This window comes from Tachysurus fulvidraco, chromosome 22, assembly GCF_022655615.1.
Source record: "Tachysurus fulvidraco isolate hzauxx_2018 chromosome 22, HZAU_PFXX_2.0, whole genome shotgun sequence".
Taxonomy (NCBI): domain Eukaryota; kingdom Metazoa; phylum Chordata; class Actinopteri; order Siluriformes; family Bagridae; genus Tachysurus; species Tachysurus fulvidraco.
Genome location: NC_062539.1, coordinates 17,603,600 through 17,624,242, shown reverse-complemented (window position 1 = coordinate 17,624,242; position 20,643 = coordinate 17,603,600). Strand labels below are relative to the sequence as shown.

At 40.4% G+C, this 20,643-nt stretch overlaps 1 protein-coding gene across 2 annotated transcripts; it reads left to right on the top strand.

Annotated features, from left to right (window-relative positions):
* Positions 1 to 353: 353 nt before the first annotated feature.
* si:ch211-235m3.5 (BICD family-like cargo adapter 1) lies at positions 354 to 20,178 on the top strand. Of its 2 annotated transcripts, XM_027162690.2 has the most exons (10): positions 354 to 684; positions 4,578 to 4,793; positions 9,757 to 9,873; positions 10,078 to 10,224; positions 10,480 to 10,659; positions 14,172 to 14,321; positions 15,459 to 15,536; positions 17,366 to 17,475; positions 17,702 to 17,822; positions 18,834 to 20,178. In XM_027162690.2, the coding sequence occupies exons 1-10, from the start codon at positions 466 to 468 to the stop codon at positions 19,029 to 19,031; spliced, it is 1,536 nt and encodes a 511-aa protein (XP_027018491.2). In that variant the 5' UTR covers positions 354 to 465; the 3' UTR covers positions 19,032 to 20,178. The 2 variants fall into 2 exon arrangements, with proteins under 2 accessions (XP_027018491.2, XP_027018492.2); XM_027162691.2 differs by lacking the exons at positions 354 to 684; positions 4,578 to 4,793 and adding an exon at positions 5,975 to 6,277.
* Positions 20,179 to 20,643: the final 465 nt, after the last annotated feature.

Genomic DNA, 20,643 nt, shown 5'->3' with positions numbered 1-20,643 from the left:
TGTAACTGAATATGGTGTGATAGAAAATAAATAAATAATAATAATGTGGACCAAAATAACACGAGTTTAACTCTCTTTATTTGGTTTAAACCAATTTAAACTGTCACTTAAGATCTTTTCATTTAGATTAATTTTTTTTAAATTCCAGTTTTAAATGTGAAATAAATAAACAAATAAATAAATAAATAATAATCCAGCTATTTTTTTAGCCTAACATTTAATCCCCAGTGTATAATGAACCTTGGCAGACTTGAGTTGAGCTCATCTCAGTTGTTCAGTATAACACACACCTCCACCTGCATGTGACAGGTCCTGCCCCTCTTTTGTCCCTCTTACTGTTGGAGGTGAGGAGTTTCCTTCCATCCTTCCACCTCTCTGCTTCATTTGTTCTCAGACTAACAAGAGAACGTCCACACTGAACTGGTGAAGCGTTACATCTCATCTAAACCTGTTTATGAGTGCATTATGAGTCGGCTGGAGGAGCTTTGTTTTCGGGTTCACAGAATGGACTTAGAGGAGGATTTCTACCCTTATGGAGACGGAGGCGAGCTGCGCGCAGCCCTGCGCCGGAAAGAGGAAGAGCTCGTGCTCGCGGCTCAGCTCGGGAACGCGCTTCTGAACGAGAACCGGCAGCTGAAGGAGGAGAAGAACAAACTGCAAGAACAGAACACGGAGAAGATCGAGGTAAGATCATATAGAACTGCGTAAAAGTCGTGTTGTGGAGTAACGAGACGCGCGGAGACTCTTTCCACTTGTCTGAGTTTCCACTTGCCACATTCAAGGGGTGAAGTTCAGATCTCCATGGTTTAGTTTCCTTCAGCTTCAGTTCTTCCTTTAATGGTGTGATACCTTCACCTTTATGTCGGAAGGAACAAGTAAGTCTGTGAACGTTTCCATTCAAAATACAACTGCTTCTGCATGAACTGAAAAAAGTGACTAATGCGGTCAGGATGGAAGTCTATATCTGTTGTGTTGTGGAACTGAAGCCTCTGTGGAGTTCAGAAGCTTCTGTGGAGTTCAGTAAACAGCAGCTGTATCAGTATCAGTGCATGCAGGTAGTTTGTTCGTCGTCAACACGTGCAGTCGTGGCCTAATGGTTAGAGAGTCTGACTTGTAACCCGAAGGTTGTGGGTTCGAGTCCCCACTGCTCCGGGTGTGTGCTCATGCTGTGTGTGTGCACTTTGGATGGGTTAAATGTAGAGAACAAATTCTGAGTATGGGTCACCGTACTTAGCCATATGTCACTTCACTTTCATCATGATATGCAGATATATTTTATTCAAAAGGAACCTAAAAAAAAAAAATCAACCATCTACCGAAATGTCCAGGAAAGAGTTAAAGATGTAGTACAGCATCATCTGTGTGCAATGATTATATAATGGTTCTATATTTAAAGATTGTATGATCTAATTTTTATTTCACTATCCAGCATCATATCTTTAAATATATAAGCATTATAAATATATAAGCATTATATAATCATCGCACACAGACGATGCTGTAAATCCTTAACAATGTACCAGGTTCCAGTTCTGCCTTTAATCTTTCATCTGATTTTAATCGTGTGAACATAAAAGTCTCAATAACGTCCTGATTAGAAGACTGAACTGAGATCAGTGAGACGTCTCAGTAACACCTCGCTCACCAGTGAGAATCCACATATCTTGACTGACCTTTGACCCCACGTAGCCGCTGTGATTCTCTTCAACGGCTGATGTGCACAATGGGACGATTGTGAAACCATGAGACGTGAATAAAGATCATAGGTCTGTTTAAATTTGGGTTTGTTCTGCATAAGCAGTCACAGAGCAGTCACAGAGTGTTAATATCATGCTTAAAGAACAATCCGTTCAGTCCTGTAATCGTTCGCTTTAATGACGCATGACCGACGACAAAATGTTATTTTAAGGGAAAAGTTTCCCAGTGAAAATGTCCACTCCTTCCGTTCGACAGTCGTGTCATTCCCAGCTCACGTTACGCAGGTTTTCCGCTCTGTCCAGAAGTCTCTAAACCAGCTGACGTTTATCAACCTGGAAGAATTTAATGTACTCAAAAAAAGTCCTTCTCATTTCTTTCACATCTTGGCAATGAGTGTCACATTAACCCAGTGTCTCTTTTACATTCATGTCGTTTTCATTACTCTCTCTCTCTCTCTCTCTCTCTCTCTCTCTCTCTCTCTCTCTCTCTCTCTCTCTCTCTCTCTGTCTGTCTGTCTGTCTGTGTGTGTGTCTCTCTCTCTCTCTGTCTGTGTGTGTGTGTCTCTCTCTCTCTCTGTCTCTCTGTCTCTGTCTGTCTGTCTCTCTCTCTCTCTCTCTCTCTCTCTCTCTCTCTCTCTCTCTCTATCTGTGTCTCTCTCTCTCTGTCTGTCTCTCTCTCTCTCTCTCTCTCTCTCTCTCTCTGTCTGTCTCTGTCTCTCTCTCTCTGTCTCTGTCTCTCTCTCTCTGTCTCTCTCTCTCTCTCTCTCTCTCTCTCTGTATCTCCCTTTCTCTCCCTCTCTCTTTGTCTTTCTCTCTCTGTCCCTCACTCTCTCTCTCCCTCTCTCTGTCTCTGTATCTCTCTCTCTCTCTCTCTCTCTCTCTCTCTCTCTCTCCCTCTCTGTCTCTCTCTCTCCCTCTCTCTCTCCCTCTCTCTGTCTCTGTATCTCTCTCCCTCTCTCTCCCTCTCTCTCTCTCTCATATAATTTCATCCATCTCCTTTCATTAATCTCTTCTGTTCTCTCGACTCTAAAACATCCCTTATGTTGAATGCATGTGTTAAGTGCATGTGTGATGTCCTGCCACGGACTGATGTTACTTCCACCATGTATTCCCACCCAGCACCTAGTGTTCCTAGGACAGGCTCCAAATCCTGACCAAGACCAACAGGTTACTGAGAATAAATAACAGAATGAATAAACGCTTAATTCCGATTCATTTATAATTCATCTGTAAACAGCTGGTCATTTATTTCAATCTGAGATTAATAACCTGAGATTAGAGTTAAAAATGTTTGGTCTGTACACATGAAGGTGATTGTAGTCGCTATCACAAAGCATTTGTTTGCGATTTCTATCTGTGTAAATGTTGCGCCTACGTTTGTGTGTTTATATGGTGCTCTACAGCCTGTGAATCGGAGTCGTAAAGGAAAAAATAAGCTCCCCTTCCCACAACACACCCCACCCTGTCTGCTAGAACCGATACCATGGAGCTTTAACTGCATTCGCAGAAATTAGATTATTATCAATTACCCGTATTTCCACAACTCCTTATTAGGTTTTCTGCCATATTGGATTTTTTTCAGTTTTGGTTTTGATGTTTTTACAAATATTTTCCAACCATCACCAAATTTGGCATCAAATAAGTGATCAAAAGGATCCTGAAAGCGAAGCCTCCAAACAGGAAGTGAGGCTGTATGGGACTTTGACAGTGACACAAAACTTGGTAGTCATCTTCAGAACTATGACCTGAGTCAATGGAACAGACTTTGTCACAGCGCCACTTACTGGACAAAAATTTCAATAATGAATGCTTCCAAGTGCCATTTTTGCTGCCCCTCCTCCGAATTTTGTCCAATCCGATGTCCAGCTTGATCCACATCATCCGGACATCTGTGTAAATGTCCCACTAGCGACAGACAACACAGCAGATAGCAGAAGCTACAGCACCAATGACACCCAGCTGCCCGTTTGTTCATCCAGACGTTTCCACCTACAAAATAGAAAATTTCACCGCCGTCATGCTCAAAACATACAAAGGAGTAAATCTACATTCTCTAAATCTATTCTCTGGAATCCTTTGCGTGTTGTTGTGTGTCTGTGAATTTGCAGGTCATTGAGTCAGGGTGTTTGGCCCCTGTGTATCCTCCTTGCAGCTTTTATTATTATTATTATTATTATTATTATTATTATTATTATTATTATTATTATTATTATTATTATTCATTCATTCATTTCCTACCGCTTATCCGAACTTCTCGGGTCACGGGGAGCCTGTGCCTATCTCAGGCGTCATCGGGCATCGAGGCAGGATACACCCTGGACGGAGTGCCAACCCATCACAGGGCACACACACACTCATTCACTCACACATGCAAACTCCACACACACAAGGTGGAGGCAGGAATCAAACCCCCAACCCTGGAGGTGTGAGGCAAACGTGCTAAACAATAAGTCACCGTGCCCCCTTATTTATTTATTTGTTTGTTTGTTTGTCTGTTTATCTATCTATCTATCTATCTATCTATCTATCTATCTATCTATCTATCTATCTATCTATCTATCTATCTATCTATCTATCTATCTATCTATCTATCTATCTATCTATCTATCTATCTATTTATTTATTTAGTCCAGAGATTTACTCAATAATGTACCACACTGCAATGAATTCTCTAATCCGATTGGTCAGAAGGTGTTGATTAAGTCTCCAGTGTCACTGTTTTGGAACCATAAGAGGAAACTTTAATGTTTCCTGATACATAACAAGGAGAAAGATTACAAGAAAAGCGATTTGTTGTTAAAATATGAAAGATGAACGGAGCTACGAACATGTACATTTAAGTGTGTGATGAGCTCCATCTCTCTCTTCCCTCGTCTACAGGAGCTGGAGCAGGACAGACACAATCTGAGGCTGAAGCTGCAGGGATGCCAGGCTCAGTGGGAGAGTCAGGTGGGTGAGCTGGAGCGGGACGTCCGGGTGCTGAACGCTCGGGCTGAACGACTGACGAGGCAGCTGAAAGAGGCAGAGAAGGAGAAGAGTCGGAGTGAAGAGCAACACAACCAGATCAGTCAGCAGCTTCAGGAGCAGCTCCAGGCGGTGAGCTCCACTTCTCTTTAATTTGTGTTTGCTTCACACCTTCTGGGTTAGAGGTTTGATTCCCACCTCTGTCCTGTGTGTACAGAGTTTACATGCAGATTCTAAACATACACGTTGTAGGCTAATTGACATCTTCTTCTCCTTCTTCTATATTTTCTGTGCCCTGAGTCCCAGGTTCCATACGGCACTGAGTATGATAAGCATTACAGAAAATGGAAGTATGTTGGATGGTAAAAATGATTGTGATTTAATATTTGTTTAAAACAATTGCCAAGAACCATTAAATTACTAAAAATAAAAATACATCAACATCATCATCATCATCATTTAGTGACCGTGTGGAAAGCAACATTATGACTGAACACCAGTCAGGAAAACTGCTGATCCACTGAGTGATTCATCTCTACTTTATCATCTAAAGGAAGAGGTATATCATGTATTATTGAAGGGAATAAACACGCTGACTCGGTACTTTTAGCAAGCGCTAAAAATAGGAATGACAGAATGCCTCTGTCTGAGTCACATTTTACCCCGAGGACACACAGAACCACAGCACGCCCCATGTCACTCCTGTGCTTTCTGTACTAAAATGTAGCCCTTAATAGATAAGGAGTGGTGTTAAGATGTCAGAAGAACAAATGGAAAATCCCATATATTTATATATAATAAGAATAAGACACGGGTCACTTTTAGTGCTGTAAAGAAGTATATCAACACCGAGATGTGGAATTAAAAGTCTGGGCTCATAACATGTGTTTTGTGTGTTTACTGTCACTGCTCCTCTTCTTCCTGCTTCCTTCCTGAGATCATTAGTGAAGTATGTGGAGCAAGTGGAAAGTACATGAGCACATTGAAGTGATCGTGAATATCAAGTAACGACCTGATGACATTCCTTAAAGTGTCACTTTGGAATTTAAAGCAATTCAATAAGTAAGAAAGTCGAATGTGGGTTTGTTTCTGTGCTCCTCTAATTCTAATCTAATCTCCAAAACAGTCCTGTCAAGGTCAGAGCTCGCGAAATACATCAGCACTGTTCGAAAACTCCACCTGGAACTCACGAGGACGTCTTATCTGTTTCGTCCGAGTAGTCAGAACGGCTGTAGAGACGATAAAACAAACCAAGACCTGTTTTTTTTTCACTGCCTGAGCAGTGCTTTGTTGTGCTGTCACACATTCACACGTTTCCTGGTGTAATTCCTAACTCGGACTGCACAGCAGGCTATTGCCAGAAATCAAAGTTCAAGGAAACTAGCACGTTTACAAGAAACGTCCGAGTCTTAGGGAGGAGGAAATAGGCTCATTCGCTTTCGGTCTTCGCCATGGATGAGTCGCAGATTTTGAGCAAAGTAAACGAGAGATTAGAGAGCAGCCTGAACAATGGCTTTAATATAACTAAACTGAGCAGCTGGATGGAGGAGATAGATGGTGCACCTTTACCAGATGTTGTGAATGGTGGATCTCTGATTTCCAAGGTGCCTGAGAAGGTAGGATTGGAATCTTCTCAGTGCTTATGTGTTGGACTTAGAGAAAGAGAGAGAGAGAGAGAGGGAGAAAGAGAGGGGGGGGAGAGAGAGAGTGTGTGAGGGAGAAAGAGAGAGAGAGAGAGAGAGAGAGAGAGAGAGAGAGAGAGAGAGAGAGAGAGAGAGAGAGAGAGAGAGAGAGAGAGAGAGAGAGAGAGAGCAGGAGGGAGAGAGAGAGGGAGGAAGAGAGAGAGACAGAGAGGGAGAAAGAGAGAGAGAGAGGGAGAAAGAGAGGGAGGGAGAAAGAGAGAGGGAGAGAGAGAGGGAGAGAGAGAGAGGGAGAAAGAGAGAGGGAGAAAGAGAGAGAGAGAGAAAGAAAGAGAGAGAGGGAGAGAGAGAGAGGGAGAAAGAAAGAGAGAGAGGGAGAAAGAGAGAGAGGGAGAAAGAGAGAGAGGGAGAGAGAGGGAGAAAGAGAGAGAGGGAGAGAGAGGGAGAAAGAGAGAGGGAGAAAGTGAGAGAGAGGGAGGGAGAGAGAGGGAGAAAGAGAGAGAGGGAGAAAGAAAGAGAGAGAGGGAGAGAGAGGGAGAAAGAGGGAGAGAGGGAGGGAGAGAGAGAGAGGGAGGGAGAGAGAGGGAGAGAGGGAGTTGTCCTCAGGTTACTCAATATTAATTTGGCTACTGCTTATCAAGGACAGAAATGTGAAGGAGGAGAGGGAGTGAGAAAGACAGCAGGTGTTAGAGGATCACTGAAAACAAGAAGCAGCCATGCTCGGAATGCCGTAACTCTCCGTACCAGTGAGTGCAAACACCCAGAAGTGTGTGTGTGTGTGTGTGTGTGTGTGTGTGTGTGTGTGTGTGTGTGTGTGTGTGTGTTTAGGTTGGCCTTTCAGCCCATAAACATCCTGACATTCTCACACGGTAGCGCCTCAGTAGCACCGTTACTCCGTTGTCAAGCTGTTGTTTGATTTCCAGTGAAAAGGAAATATATGATGTTACAGTCGGTCTGTGTCAATATACTGTACACACACTACAGCAGGTACAGTGTCACGGCTGATTTAACGATACTCTGTCCGTGTCTGTCCAAACAAACACATAAGTTTAGTCAGAAAGAACTAAACGACTTCTCCGTACTTTTACCCCCTCACGACATTTCATATGAAAGCCGTCACTTCAGATCTAACGTCTGGTGATTCAATAAAGTCAAGTAACATAAACAGTGTCGCTTTTATTGTGTAGGAAACTGAGGGAAAGCGTTTAAAATGACAAAACACTTTCACTAAGCCACATTTTCTTCCTGCACACCAACTAAACCTAAAGCATCTTTAATGTACCGTAAGTCTGTTGCCTGTGATCGCACAAATCCCTCGACTGAAATCAAACCGAACAAATGCGATCGTGTTAGTAAATTATTCACTGTTGTGCTGTTTCTGACGTAAGGAGATAAATATTATATGAAGAAGCAAACTGGACACGGCCAGTCGAGTCAGAAAGGAGTTCATTCTGAGACTCGATAATCCGTCGTTTTTAATCGTCACTGTTAAACTTTACACACTTTTGGGCCAATTATTTACCTAATTTTAGTGAAACTATACTGCATGTAGATTTTAAGACTTTTTCATGACTTTATGTGCTTGGCTCAATTCGTCTGATTAAACATGAACGATAATTCGCATTTCTTTCCTAAAGAATTCATAATCTGTTTATTTTTTCAGAACAAGAAGATATCATTTTACTTTGTCTGTGATTCGTTTCTGATAAAAATGCTAACAGGATGTCAGGATTTAAACACTGCGTCCAAAATGAGGGGGATTTTGCTTCTAGTTTGGATTGAAACACACCCCTTAAACAAAACTCTGCCCCTGTGGGACAAAGTCACGCTTGGCTTGTCTCATCCTCTGGTGGTGTTGTTTTTTTTTTGTTTTTTTTACCTCTCTTGGGGTTTCAGCTGTGTGTTTTATATGAAACATCGATTTTCTCCTCTTTTACTTTAAATAGGACAAAAGAGAGAAGACGGGCTCAGGATGGCGTCTAGATTTGTTTATGGATTTCATTGTTATGATTGACTACAAACGTACACCCCCATACCCCCACTACCCACCACCCCCCGACTGTGCCTAATGTGGCACGATGATGTGCCACTGCCATGACCATGATGCCACAGTCCATCTGCTGTGCTCGCCTTTGATCCTCTCTGGAGCGTGTGTGATGGGAGCTGACGTGAGAGGGCACAGAGCGCTGAATCAGGATCAGGCCACGCTTTTGTTTCGGTGTTGACAAGCACACATAACTCCCTTTCACTGTTTGGTCACCGAAGCACATTGTTTGTGGCCTGATCCTGATCATCAGTTATCAGTTAAAACATCAATTAATATCACTTTACAAAACTAATAATAATAATAATAATAATAATAATAATAAGGGGCTTAGTGTTTAGCACGTTAGCCTCATACCTCCACGGTCGGGGGTTCGATTCCCACCTCCGCCTTGTGTGTGTGGAGTTTGCATGTTCTCCCCGTGCCTCGGGGGTTTCCTCCGGGTACTCCGGTTTCCTCCCCCGGTCCAAAGACATGCATGGTAGGTTGATTGGCATCTCTGGAAAATTGTCCGTAGTGTGTGTGTGTGTGTGAATGAGAGTGTGTGTGTGCCCTGTGATGGGTTGGCACTCCGTCCAGGGTGTATCCTGCCTCGATGCCCGATGATGCCTGAGATAAGCGGTAGAAAATGAATGAATAATAATAATAATAATAATAATAATAATAATAATAATAATAATAATAATAATAATAATAATTAGTCAGTTAGGTTTCCTTATCAGAATTAAGAAGGGAATCAATGGAGCTGTCAGTCGGAAACTGTTTGTATTGTTTTTTAATCGTGATTTATAGCAAAAGTGATTTATATCACTTTAAAAAAAAGGTTGTTGTTGTATAGATTGAGACAAACCTGTTTACATTCATTATTGTGCACTTAAATCACATTTCCATTTCAGACTGTTCTGAAACAGATCTGCTAATCCTTCACCCTGTGCACACTGAAGCACGGTGGTGGGTGCATCGTGTAGCAGATTCCTCTTGGATTGTACGGAAATATATCCTAAAAGTCACAGAGTGCTTAAATACAAAAGCAAAACTTTTCTTAGACGTTCTGAAAGTAGTTCAGAGATGAGTTATTACACACACACCCCAACCCCCCAACCCCCAAGTGAAGCATGATGGTGGTAGCATTGTGTTGAACCTTCCACTTGGCTTGTACATAAATCATAAATGGTTTATACTTATATGTTCAGAGCTACTTTAAAGTTCGTTTTGGTAAAAGTACTGAAACAACTGAAAGAAACTGGTAGAACTTGTTGCTCCAAGAACCTGCACTGAAATGTGTGGCGTTTTGTTGCTTTACATCTTCACAGATATTTTTCAGGTACTAATCTACTCATAACTTGTGTGTGTGTGTGTGTGTGTGTGTGTGTGTGTGTGTGTGTGTGTGTGTGTGTGTGTGTGTGTGTAGGCCATGGAGGTGAAACTGGCCGTTACGGCTGAGCTGCAGAGCCTGAAACAGGAGCTGGGAGAGAAAAGCCACCCAAGACTACAGGATGAAGAAATGCTCAGTGTCCTTAAAGAACAAGTGAGATATTCAGCCTTATACACACACAGCAAATACACTCTATACACACTCAGCTCCTTCAGTTATTGACGATGATTGCACTAAATGAGAAATGTCAATAAATAGATGTGTGTGTGTGTGTGTGTGTGTGTGTGTGTGTGTGTGTGTGTGTGTGTGTGTGTGTGTGTGTGTGTGTGTGTGTGCGTGTGTGTTATATTTCACTAGGTTGCACGACTGACGGAGCGGGAACAGTCCCTGGAACAGAGGTTGGAGACGGTGTGCAAAGAGAACGCTGGTCTGCGAGACAGTGTGTCCTCATTATACACACAACTGGCCCTACAAGAGCAACAGATTAACACACAAACACAACAGGTGCACAACACACACACATACACACACACAGATATATACAGTACACTCACACAGTCATCATTATCCTGTTGTCATTAATGAATGACTCATATTTTTATATCTAGTGCTTTCAGTTATGAAATAGCTTTTGTTTCTGTTACCTTACAAACCATACATATTAATAATACAGTAATGTACATTAGGCATTTGGGACTCGAACAATCACAACCACTGAGTAGATGGAACATCAGGGTTAATGTGTGTATGTGTGTGTAGCTGGCAGAAGCCTGGCAGGAAGTGGAGCTTAGGAAAGACAAAGTACAAGATCTCCAGTCTCAGATAGAGGAACTACAGGAAGAAGTTTCTCTCCAGAGGACCGCTGATGGGAACACGTCCCTGCTTTCAGAGATGGAGCGTAGCCTAGAGGCCGTCAACTGGAGCCCAGACAAGGAGCAGGTAAACATAACCACATTTTAAACACAACACATCGCTATCACTAGTGACAAACAAATAAAGTGCCAAATTCATGACCGTAATATTAGAAGGTTGTGTCTGTGTGTTTATACTAAAGTGACAGGATGCTTTATGTACACAATCGTCTGTAATTCTGAGAAAATGAATGCTTGGATTTATTTGCCACTTGCCCTACTGTAAGTTTGTAAGTCTGATGAGCTTACTCTTGTGTTCAAGCCTTCAGCAAGGGATGTATTTAGTTATTACCTCCAGCAAAAATTCCAAAATTGCTGTCGTCTTTTCTGATGCAACTACAAACAGCATTTTAAAATATAATTTTCAATGCTGTTTATTTTATAATTACGTTCTGTTATTTTATAAGTACAGTAGATACCTGAGGTGGGTGGATCCAGATTTGTCATGTGTGTTATGCTGCGTTCTTCCTCCACAACACACTTTAATCTCACAGCACTCTAATCTCACACGTGTAAGCTGTTGCCCAACCACATAACGCACAGTAATTAGCATGCCAAATATAATGATGTACAATCTCGAGTTGTATCAGGAGTTTTATAAGAATGGAACATTTAGAATGATAAATAATATCGAAGAGCTGATCTATAACCTCAGGTTGTAATCTCACAGCATGCAGCGTTCACTAGATCACGGGCCGAAGGTGTGGACGTTTTTCAAGGCTGTTAATTGAAGCTAGCTAATTAACTAAAATGTAGCATAGATAACAAAACTATTTTATATATATAATATTCTGGTATTTTATGAATAATGATATTACGTGTTTTCTGTGTATTTTATTCTGCGTCCCGTCAGAAAAAAGGTAGACACCGTGTAACTGACATGACATTGTAGATGAGGTTAAGGATGACATCATACTATTATCGATTCTTTTTATTCTTCTATGACGATTCAGTAATCTTTTATTTTTTACACATTTCAGCTAAATGCACTAGGCATCTGTACATTTTTTATTCTTCATTCGTTCATTCGTTTACTACCGCTTATCCGAACGTCTCGGGTCACGGGGAGCCTGTGCCTATCTCAGGCTTCATCGGGCATCGAGGCAGGATACACCCTGGACGGAGTGCCAACCCATCACAGGGCACACACACACACACTCTCATTCACTCACACACTCACACACACACACTCCCATTCACTCACACACTCACACACTACGGACAATTTTCCAGAGATGCCAATCAACCTACCATGCATGTCTTTGGACCGGGGGAGGAAACCGGAGTACCCGGAGGAAACCCCCGAGGCACGGGGAGAACATGCAAACTCCACACACACAAGGTGGAGGGGGGAATCGAACCCCCGACCCTGTAGGTGTGTGGCGAACGTGGTAACCGCTAAGCCACCGTGACCCCCTGTTAATCTTTCTCTCGTGTAATTGATTTAAGTGACGAGCTTGAAGGAATAAAGTCACCTAGGAAATCAGGTTAAACTGCTGCATATTCTGAATATACAATGTGTGAAACAGTACACAAGTCAAATAGACTGACTTTACCGGTAAATCTCTTGTCAGCTTGCCAAGCCAAGGATATCAGTAGAGAATGATTTGAAAATAAAACGTAATCTTACATTTATGTGCTAACATAAACGTTAGCATCCGTTCGGTTTATGATACGTGCTGCATTTACAGTACAGTACAATGACCTGAAGCAAAGATTCCAGGCCTCTTGGCTGGAACTTTTGAAGATACAGTTTAGCGACAAATTTTGCCACAGTTTGTTTAACTGAGATATAAAGGTTAGAGTATAAACGCAGTATAAACTGAAACCAGAAGCGAACGATAAGGAGAACATTCGGCATTGAAAGCAGTGGAACATTCTGTTCGTGTTCTCCTGTAAGGACACTCATTGGAGGACAAATATAGATTGTTAGACGTTAGCCAAAGTAAACTAAAGGAACCATCAGGCTTTATATTAGTTTGAAGGGACCAGTGGTACAGTTTCCTTGAACCTGTGGTGTTGGGGGTTCGATACTGTACACGCCTGTATTTTGTGTGAGCAGAGTTTGTATTTTCTCCTCATGCTTTACTCTGGTTTCCTTCCCAGTCATGTGTTTTAGGTTTGTTAGGTTTTTCCAATTAGTGTGTTTGCAGTTATGCAATGAAATGCAATGGGTTGACACTCTGTCCAGTGTCCAATGTCCCCCTTCCTTTTGCACCGTGTTCCCTGGGATAGGTTCCACATGACCCTGTGTATTATACGTAGATGGATGGATGGATAGATATTAGTGTTAAGTAGGATGAACAAAATCTATTCAGTCATCATTTCCCTTTCTTTACAGTATAACTTCTGCATTTGAATGCATTTTGATAGGACTTTGCTTTCAGGTTTCAATGCCAGTGGATCATTATCGAATAATAACAACCCTCCCAAACACTTATTACATTGGAGACATTCTTTCATTTTTGTGGTTAAATAATTTCGAGCGGTGTCACGAATACAGGGTCAAAGTGTCAAAGTGTGACAGTAACAAGCATGTTGACGGAGCAAGTTAAACTATAATACCATTAAGTTGCCGATGAAATACTGAAATTCCTCTATAATGATGTCAGTTCGTTGTGCTTCATGGACAGGAGGCGGTCGTGTTTATTTCACAGTAATTGGGGTAAAAGGCAGACTGATGGCCGCGTGCCGATTCTGCTTAAAAGGGCAGTGGGGTAGATAGTTTGAGTTCAGGCTACGGTACGGGGATTGGCGTAAAACGAGTCTTTTTATATTCTAACTAGATCTGGAATTGTTGCTGGATCAATTTATAGGCTTTTCTTTGGAAACTGACACGAATTATAGTCACTCTTTAGGATGGGTTCCCCCTCGAGTCCGGTTCCTCTCAAGGTTTCTTCCTTTACCGATTTAAGGCAGTTTTTCCTCGCCACTGCTGCCTGAGTCACCTCAGACTTGCTCATAGGGGAATAAATACATACACACTGTGAACTATATACATCTAATAATAACCTAGAATTTTTATTCTGTTAATTCTTATTTCTTTTATTATTCGTTATTTCCTTTATCATTAATTATGTTTACCTTCTGCTCTGTGTTTATGTTCTGTAAAGCTGCTTTGTGACAATGTCTATTGTAAAAAGCGCTATACAAATAAACTTGAATTGAATTGAATTGAATTGAACATTTTCCTGGAAATTTCAGCAGGTGTAGACGGTTTTCTAGTGAGAAAAGACAACGGCTCAAACCATTGGGCCAAAATAGGGGAAGTATCAACTTACCTGACGTAATTCAATTCGGGTTTTAACACGTAGATGTATTTATTTCAGTGTGTAATGTTTCCGGAATATACTGAGCAAGGTGAACATAATGTCATGACAGTCATGGTAATAAATCCCAGTAATGACAGTCATGGTAATTAACCCCGTGTTGCTTTGTAGATCACGGAGTCAGCTTAATGTTAACCAATAAAATAAAATGATATACATGTTTATGACAAAAATGCTATGAATGCTGTCAGCATCTTGATTTTACCTTTAGGTCATACAGGAAGTGAGCTCCATCTTACACATGCTGCTTCCTGTTTCCCGTGGTTCTGAGGCCCAGTGCAATCAAGACGATAGACTGCAAAGCATGCTGGGACAGCTGAAGAGTGCAGCAGAAAGGATTGTGCACAATGAGACACTGCAGGTGAGCTCTGTGGCCACACTGAAACACACACACACACACACACACACACACACACACACACACACACACACACACACACACAAGCCACAGACTCTCTCTCTCTCTCTCTCTCGCTCTCGCTCTCTCGCTCTCTCTCTCTCTCTCTGTCTCTCTCTCACACACACACACACAAGCCACAGACTCTCTCTCTCTCTCTCTCTCTCTCTCTCTCACACACACACACACACACACACACACACACACACACACAAGCCACAGACTCTCTCTCTCTCTCTCTCTCTCTCTCTCTCTCTCTCTCTCTCTCTCTCTTTCACACACACACACACAAGCCACAGACTCTTTCTCTCTCTCGCTCTCTCTCTCTCTCTCTCTCTCTCTCTCTGTCTCTCTCTCACACACACACACAAGCCACAGACTCTCTCTCTCTCTCTCTCTCTCTCTCTCTCTCTCTCTCTCTCACACACACACACACACACACACACACACACACACACACACACATACACACACACACACACACACAAGCCACAGACTCTTTCTCTCTCTCTCTCTCTCTCTCTCTCTCTTTCTCTCTCTCACACACACACACACACACACACACACACACACACACACACACACACACACACACACACACGCCACAGACGTCTCTCTCATACACTCTCACACACACATGCATGGAAACAATACCCTAAACAATAGCTGACCTATTTTTTTTCCCCTGCTGGTTTTTTTTACTACCGTTTACAAACGTGATCTGTTCATCATGTCACATTGCAGCTATTTCCTAAATCCAGTGGCCATTTATTCATAATATCTAACAAAATCAACAAAACCTTACATTTCATTTTAATTCATTTATAAAAGAAAGGTCAGTAAAATCAGTATATGTACATATCTATGTGTCTATATATATGCCGAAAGTTTACTTTGTCATTACATTTTTTACATCCGTTAAAAAAAAAAAGGAAAGAAAGAAAGAAAAACAAAGGAGACGAGGCCATTCGTATCTGGTCCATTTGTTCTCGTGTATTAGTCTTCACATAAGACCCCTCCCTACGGCCTGTAACAAAGAGCTCGGCTCGTATCGGCCCGGTGATACTGAAATGCCGTATCTGTGTTTCGTTGCGTCTTCAGGAGATGAACAGGCCCATTGTGGGAGGAGACACGGCGCCGTGTGAGAATACGTCCTGGATACAGGAGCTGCGAGATCAGGTGACAATGCCTCATGTGTTAGAGCTTTCATGGGGGCCAAAGGGCTGCTTCTGACCTCGCTTTTGTCCTCTTACAAAAATGCACCGATGAGCTGAGAGGAACTTCCAGACAAAGACTTCTTAAGAATGTTTCTCTTCAGTAGTTTTTAAGCATGTCAGAGATTTAATGACTGAATATATTTTTTTATTCTATTTTTTGTTTAAAAGTCATCGATTTTACACCGTGTTTCACTTTTACTTTCATTACACTTCAAACCACAAAAAAAACTCGTTTAGCTTCGGCCACCTTAAAGGGGTTTAGCTAAATTCCTAACAAATCTAAAAAAAAACAAAGATCTAATGTTTTTCTCAAGACAGCTAGCTATTAGCATTCAGCTAGTTTGTACTGCAAACATTTGAGATCTGACTTGTCTAATTCCTAATCTCTCGATCATGAGCTAGCTGTTAGCATTCAGCTAGTTGAAGAGAGTTATTATTATCTAACTGACAGGTCTGATGGTCAGAGCTATTAGAATATTAGCCTAATCTTATTCCTGATCCCTTAAATCTTAGATAGCTCTTAACATTCCAGTAGTTATTATCGTGCTACAAAGGTTTGTGAGATTAGTAAATTGTTATTCATTATTCTTATCTCATTCCTAATCTCTCTGTTGTTAGCTAGTAATTAGCATTCGGCTAGTTGGAGAGAGAGTCGTGTTTTCAGCTAGTTTGTATAATCAGAATTGTTAGCATGGTCGCTAACGTTTGACAGAACGAGTATAAAGCCTTTTCGTAGCTAATGGTTCCCATCATATTTATATCATAAATTGTGTCCTTTTTTATGACTTGAGTGAAAACTTTTACTGTATTTTAACTGTTACCAGTGAACATATGGGTCATTTTAGCACCGTTGTCTTTTATTAAACACACTGATATCTATTAGTGATTTTAGTGTATAAACATATAGTGTATATTTAATTAATTAGATTTACAGCAAACATTTAATGTGTTTTTCACCTCAGCTTACTCATGGGCTTCATCTATCTTTATATAATATATATATATATATATAATAATATTTCTAAATATATAGTATATATATATTATTATATATATTTATAATATATTTTCTAAATATATAGTATAATATCTTATATGTATAGTATTTATCTATATATATTTATCTTATATATGTTATGTATATAATATCTTATATTATTTTTTATAAATATATATGTATATGTGTATATTTATAATATATATTATATATATTCTATATATATTTATATATATATATAGATTATATGGATATATTTTATAATATATATATATTTATAACTATATATATGTATGCTATTTATATATATATATATTTTTTATAAATATAGTATGTGATCTGTATATTTATATTATTTGTCTATATCTTTGTATATCTATATATATCTATATTATCTTTCTATCTTGTCTCTCTTTCTATCTCTATCTCTTTTACAATCTATTCTGGTCTGTCTATCTTTTCTATATCTATTCTTTCTTTCTCACTCTCTCTCTGTCTCTGTGTCTCTCTCTCTCTTCTCTCTCTCTGTCTCTCTCTTTGTCTCTCTCTCTCTCTCTCTCTCTCTCTCTCTCTTTCTCTCTCTTTCTCTCTCTCTGTCTCTTTCTCACTCTCTCTGTCTCTGTCTCTCTTTCTCTCTCTCTTTCTCACTCTCTCTCTGTCTCTGTGTCTCTCTCTCTTCTCGCTCTCTCTCTTCTCTCTCTCTTTCTCTCTCCCTTCTCTCTCTCTCCCCTCTCTCTCTCTCTCTCTCTCTCTCTCTCTCTCTCTCTCTCTCTCTCTCTCTCTCTCACACTCAGAACACACAGCTCTTAAATGAGAACGCTGAACTCCGGCTCAAAGCTGACAGCAGGCTGGATAAAGAGATCATTCAGAGAGCTATTAAAGACAGAGATGACGCCATTTCAAAGTACGTAATCGAGCCTATAAATGAGTGTAAAACAAGTTTTATATTAATGTGCCTGTTTCTATAGCAACCTCTCTTTATACAAATATTCCTGTAAGTAAGTTACCTGTGCGAAGGTGTTTAACACCTTCTGTTTCTGTAACTTTATATTTCCTGAAATGGGAAATTGCACCCTGTGTGTTAATGTTACACGGTGCGTGATGACGTTTGGACTTTCCTCTAAATGCAGGAAAACAGCAGTGGAGGCAGAACTGGTGCGGTGCAGAAATGATATGATGTATCTGAACAACCAACTGCTGGAGGCCATCCAGCGTAAACTGGAGCTGTCTCAGGAACTGGAGGCCTGGCAGGTGGGAAAACTCTCACTCTCACTCTCTCACACAGAAAAAAAAACAGTCTGTATGAGATAAAGGTTAGGGTCAGTTTCATTGCTGCAATGTGATACTTCCTGTCTGACAATGAGCAAGAAAATCACTAAACTTTAAAGGACACGTCGCTTAGATTCACTGCTGTGAATGGATTCGAACAGAGCAGAGGGCAGGGTCGATTTCCTCGCCTCCAGGTGAAGCTTCCTGTTAGGCGAGAGCTGATCGGAGAGAAATGTCACATGAATGGGAGCCAGAGAGAGTTTTATTTACTGATCCATTGAAACAAATAATGCCAGGAGGTTTTTGATCACCTGTAATAGTCACATGTCTCCCCCTGCTGGCCAAAATCTTGAAATTCACACCGTGCACATGTAAAAAAAAAAAAAACAACCCTAAGTTTAAAACCACCTCCTACCTGATATCGTTCAGGTCGTCCTTGTACGTCGTGTGTTCAAGTCTCTGTCGTAGCCAGCATTAAAGTTTTCACCAATTTGATCTACAGTAGCTCTTCAGTGAGACGTAAGCCCAAGACACTTTTCTTAGGTGTTAACCACTGGGAACATCTCATAAGACCTCAGATGTCCAAGACATAAGATGTCAACTGCCATTTGTCCCTTGTAAGAGTCACTCATATCTTTACACTTGCCCATTTTTCCACATGGAAACACATGGACATTGAGAACCGATTATTTGTTTGCTGCTTGATCCGTATATCACATCGCTGGACAGCTGCCATTGTAATGAGATCATCAACGTTATTCACATCAGCTCTCAGTGGTTTTAACATTATGGCTGATCTGATCAGTGTATGCAGCTAAAATAAAGACCCCATCAGTAACATGATGATGCTGGAGCAGGAGCAGCAGATCTTTAGGATTAGGATTTTATGCATCAACAACTTGTGTACAGTTGGTTCATTACTTGCAAAGTATTGTACTGTATTAAAATTGTTTGTGTGTGTGTGTGTGTGTGTGTGTGTGATGCTTTTCAAAGGATGACATCCAGGTAATCATTAACCAGCAGCTAAAGAGCCAAACAGAGCAGCAGATGCAGTCAAAGAGGTCAGGAGGAAGTCGCCTGTCTTTTTTCCGCAAACCACTGAAAGCATCGTCCTCTGTGTCCTGCATACCGGAAGCCACTGCAGTGCCAAACCGCTCACCCTGGAAAAACTGGCTGAATGTGGCCAAATAAACTGCACTCAGACACAGTACAGGAAATGTGTACACACCCAACACACATACACCCAACACACACACACACACACACACACACACACACACACTGTCTCTCTACAGGCTGTAAAGAATTTAGTTCTCAGGTAAGAGGGCAGGTGAGAAAGCATTGTCACGACAGAATCCCGTCAGAAAACACTATTAATATAATCATTTAACCTTCCTGGAAATATACAGTAGATGGATGAAGATGAAGTGTGTGTGTGTGTGTGTGTGTGTGTGTGTGTGTGTGTGTGTGTGTGTGTGTGTGTGTGTGTGTGTGTGTGTGTGCGTATTAAAAACCACAGCTGACATTGACGTCTGTGTGGTGATGATGAAGTAAAGAAAAATTCACTGGAGGATCACAGACTATTTTCTGCTCATGTTATTTATTTAAAATACAACAGAACAAATCTATAATTTAGTGGCTGCTCTTACAGGAGATATTACAAGCCTTGTAGAGGACGATTCAGGAAAAGCATTTCTATTGCAATGAAACGCATCGTTTAAAGCATGCACGAGTAAACGGAAATGTGTTCATACAGCATCAAAGTCTGCAAAACTTAGAACAATAAATTTTACTTTTTGTAAATATTTTGTTTTTTTTTTTAAATATGGAAGAATAACTCATATTGAGTTTACAGTATTATTATATATATAAAAAAAAACAACAACACTGGAGGATCTGAATGTTTTGGGCTTGTTGTATGTAAGTAAATGACTTTTCAGTATTTATCCTTCGTGCTACATCACGTTGCTCATCTCTGTGTACATTAACTTGCTGCACGTCTTGAACATTTCCACCTCATTTGTTCATCGTCTGGCTCACGTGTAAATTAAGTGTTGTTTTTTTTTTGTTTGAGAGTAAAACAGACTCGTTTTTAACTTAACTGTGTTAAGGAGCTGAAGGATCAAAAGCCCATATAGCTGCCCTATAAAGTTAAACCCAGTTTAGTATTGTTAAGCTTATTATTATTATTATTATTATTATTATTATTATTATTATTATTGATCAGTAATAAATTGTATGTATAGATTAATATGGTTCTAAATGCATGTTTATAATGTGAATAATAACTTGTGTGCAGTTTTTGCCTTATACTGTACAATAAAAATGTTTGATTCCAGGTTTTGGGGGTCTTTGTTTGTTTGTTTGTTTGTTTGTTTGTTTGTTTGTTTGTTTGTTTGTTTGTTTGTTTGTTTGATGTCAGTGCATTTCACCAAATAAAAAGAATCAGTAAATGACATTTTTTTCATTACCCACAAACTTGTAAAGAGAATTTTGGTGTCCAAACATTTTGCACTGAAACTGAGTGTTTTTCAGTGAATATATGTACAAGTCAAAATATATATTTGCTTCAAACAGTGACATTAATCGTGAAAATCAGATTTTAAAAAACCAAGATTTTGTTAATTTTGTAAACGTTAACACATTCGCCTTTATAATATGTGCTTGTATGTTCTTCCCCTGTGTCACGGGTTTCCTCCTGGTGCTCTATTTTCTATCCTCCTGTCAAAGATATAATGCATTATAGGATGAAAATCATCTCTAAATGATCTTTAGTGTGTGAGGGTGTGTGATAGAGTCCTGC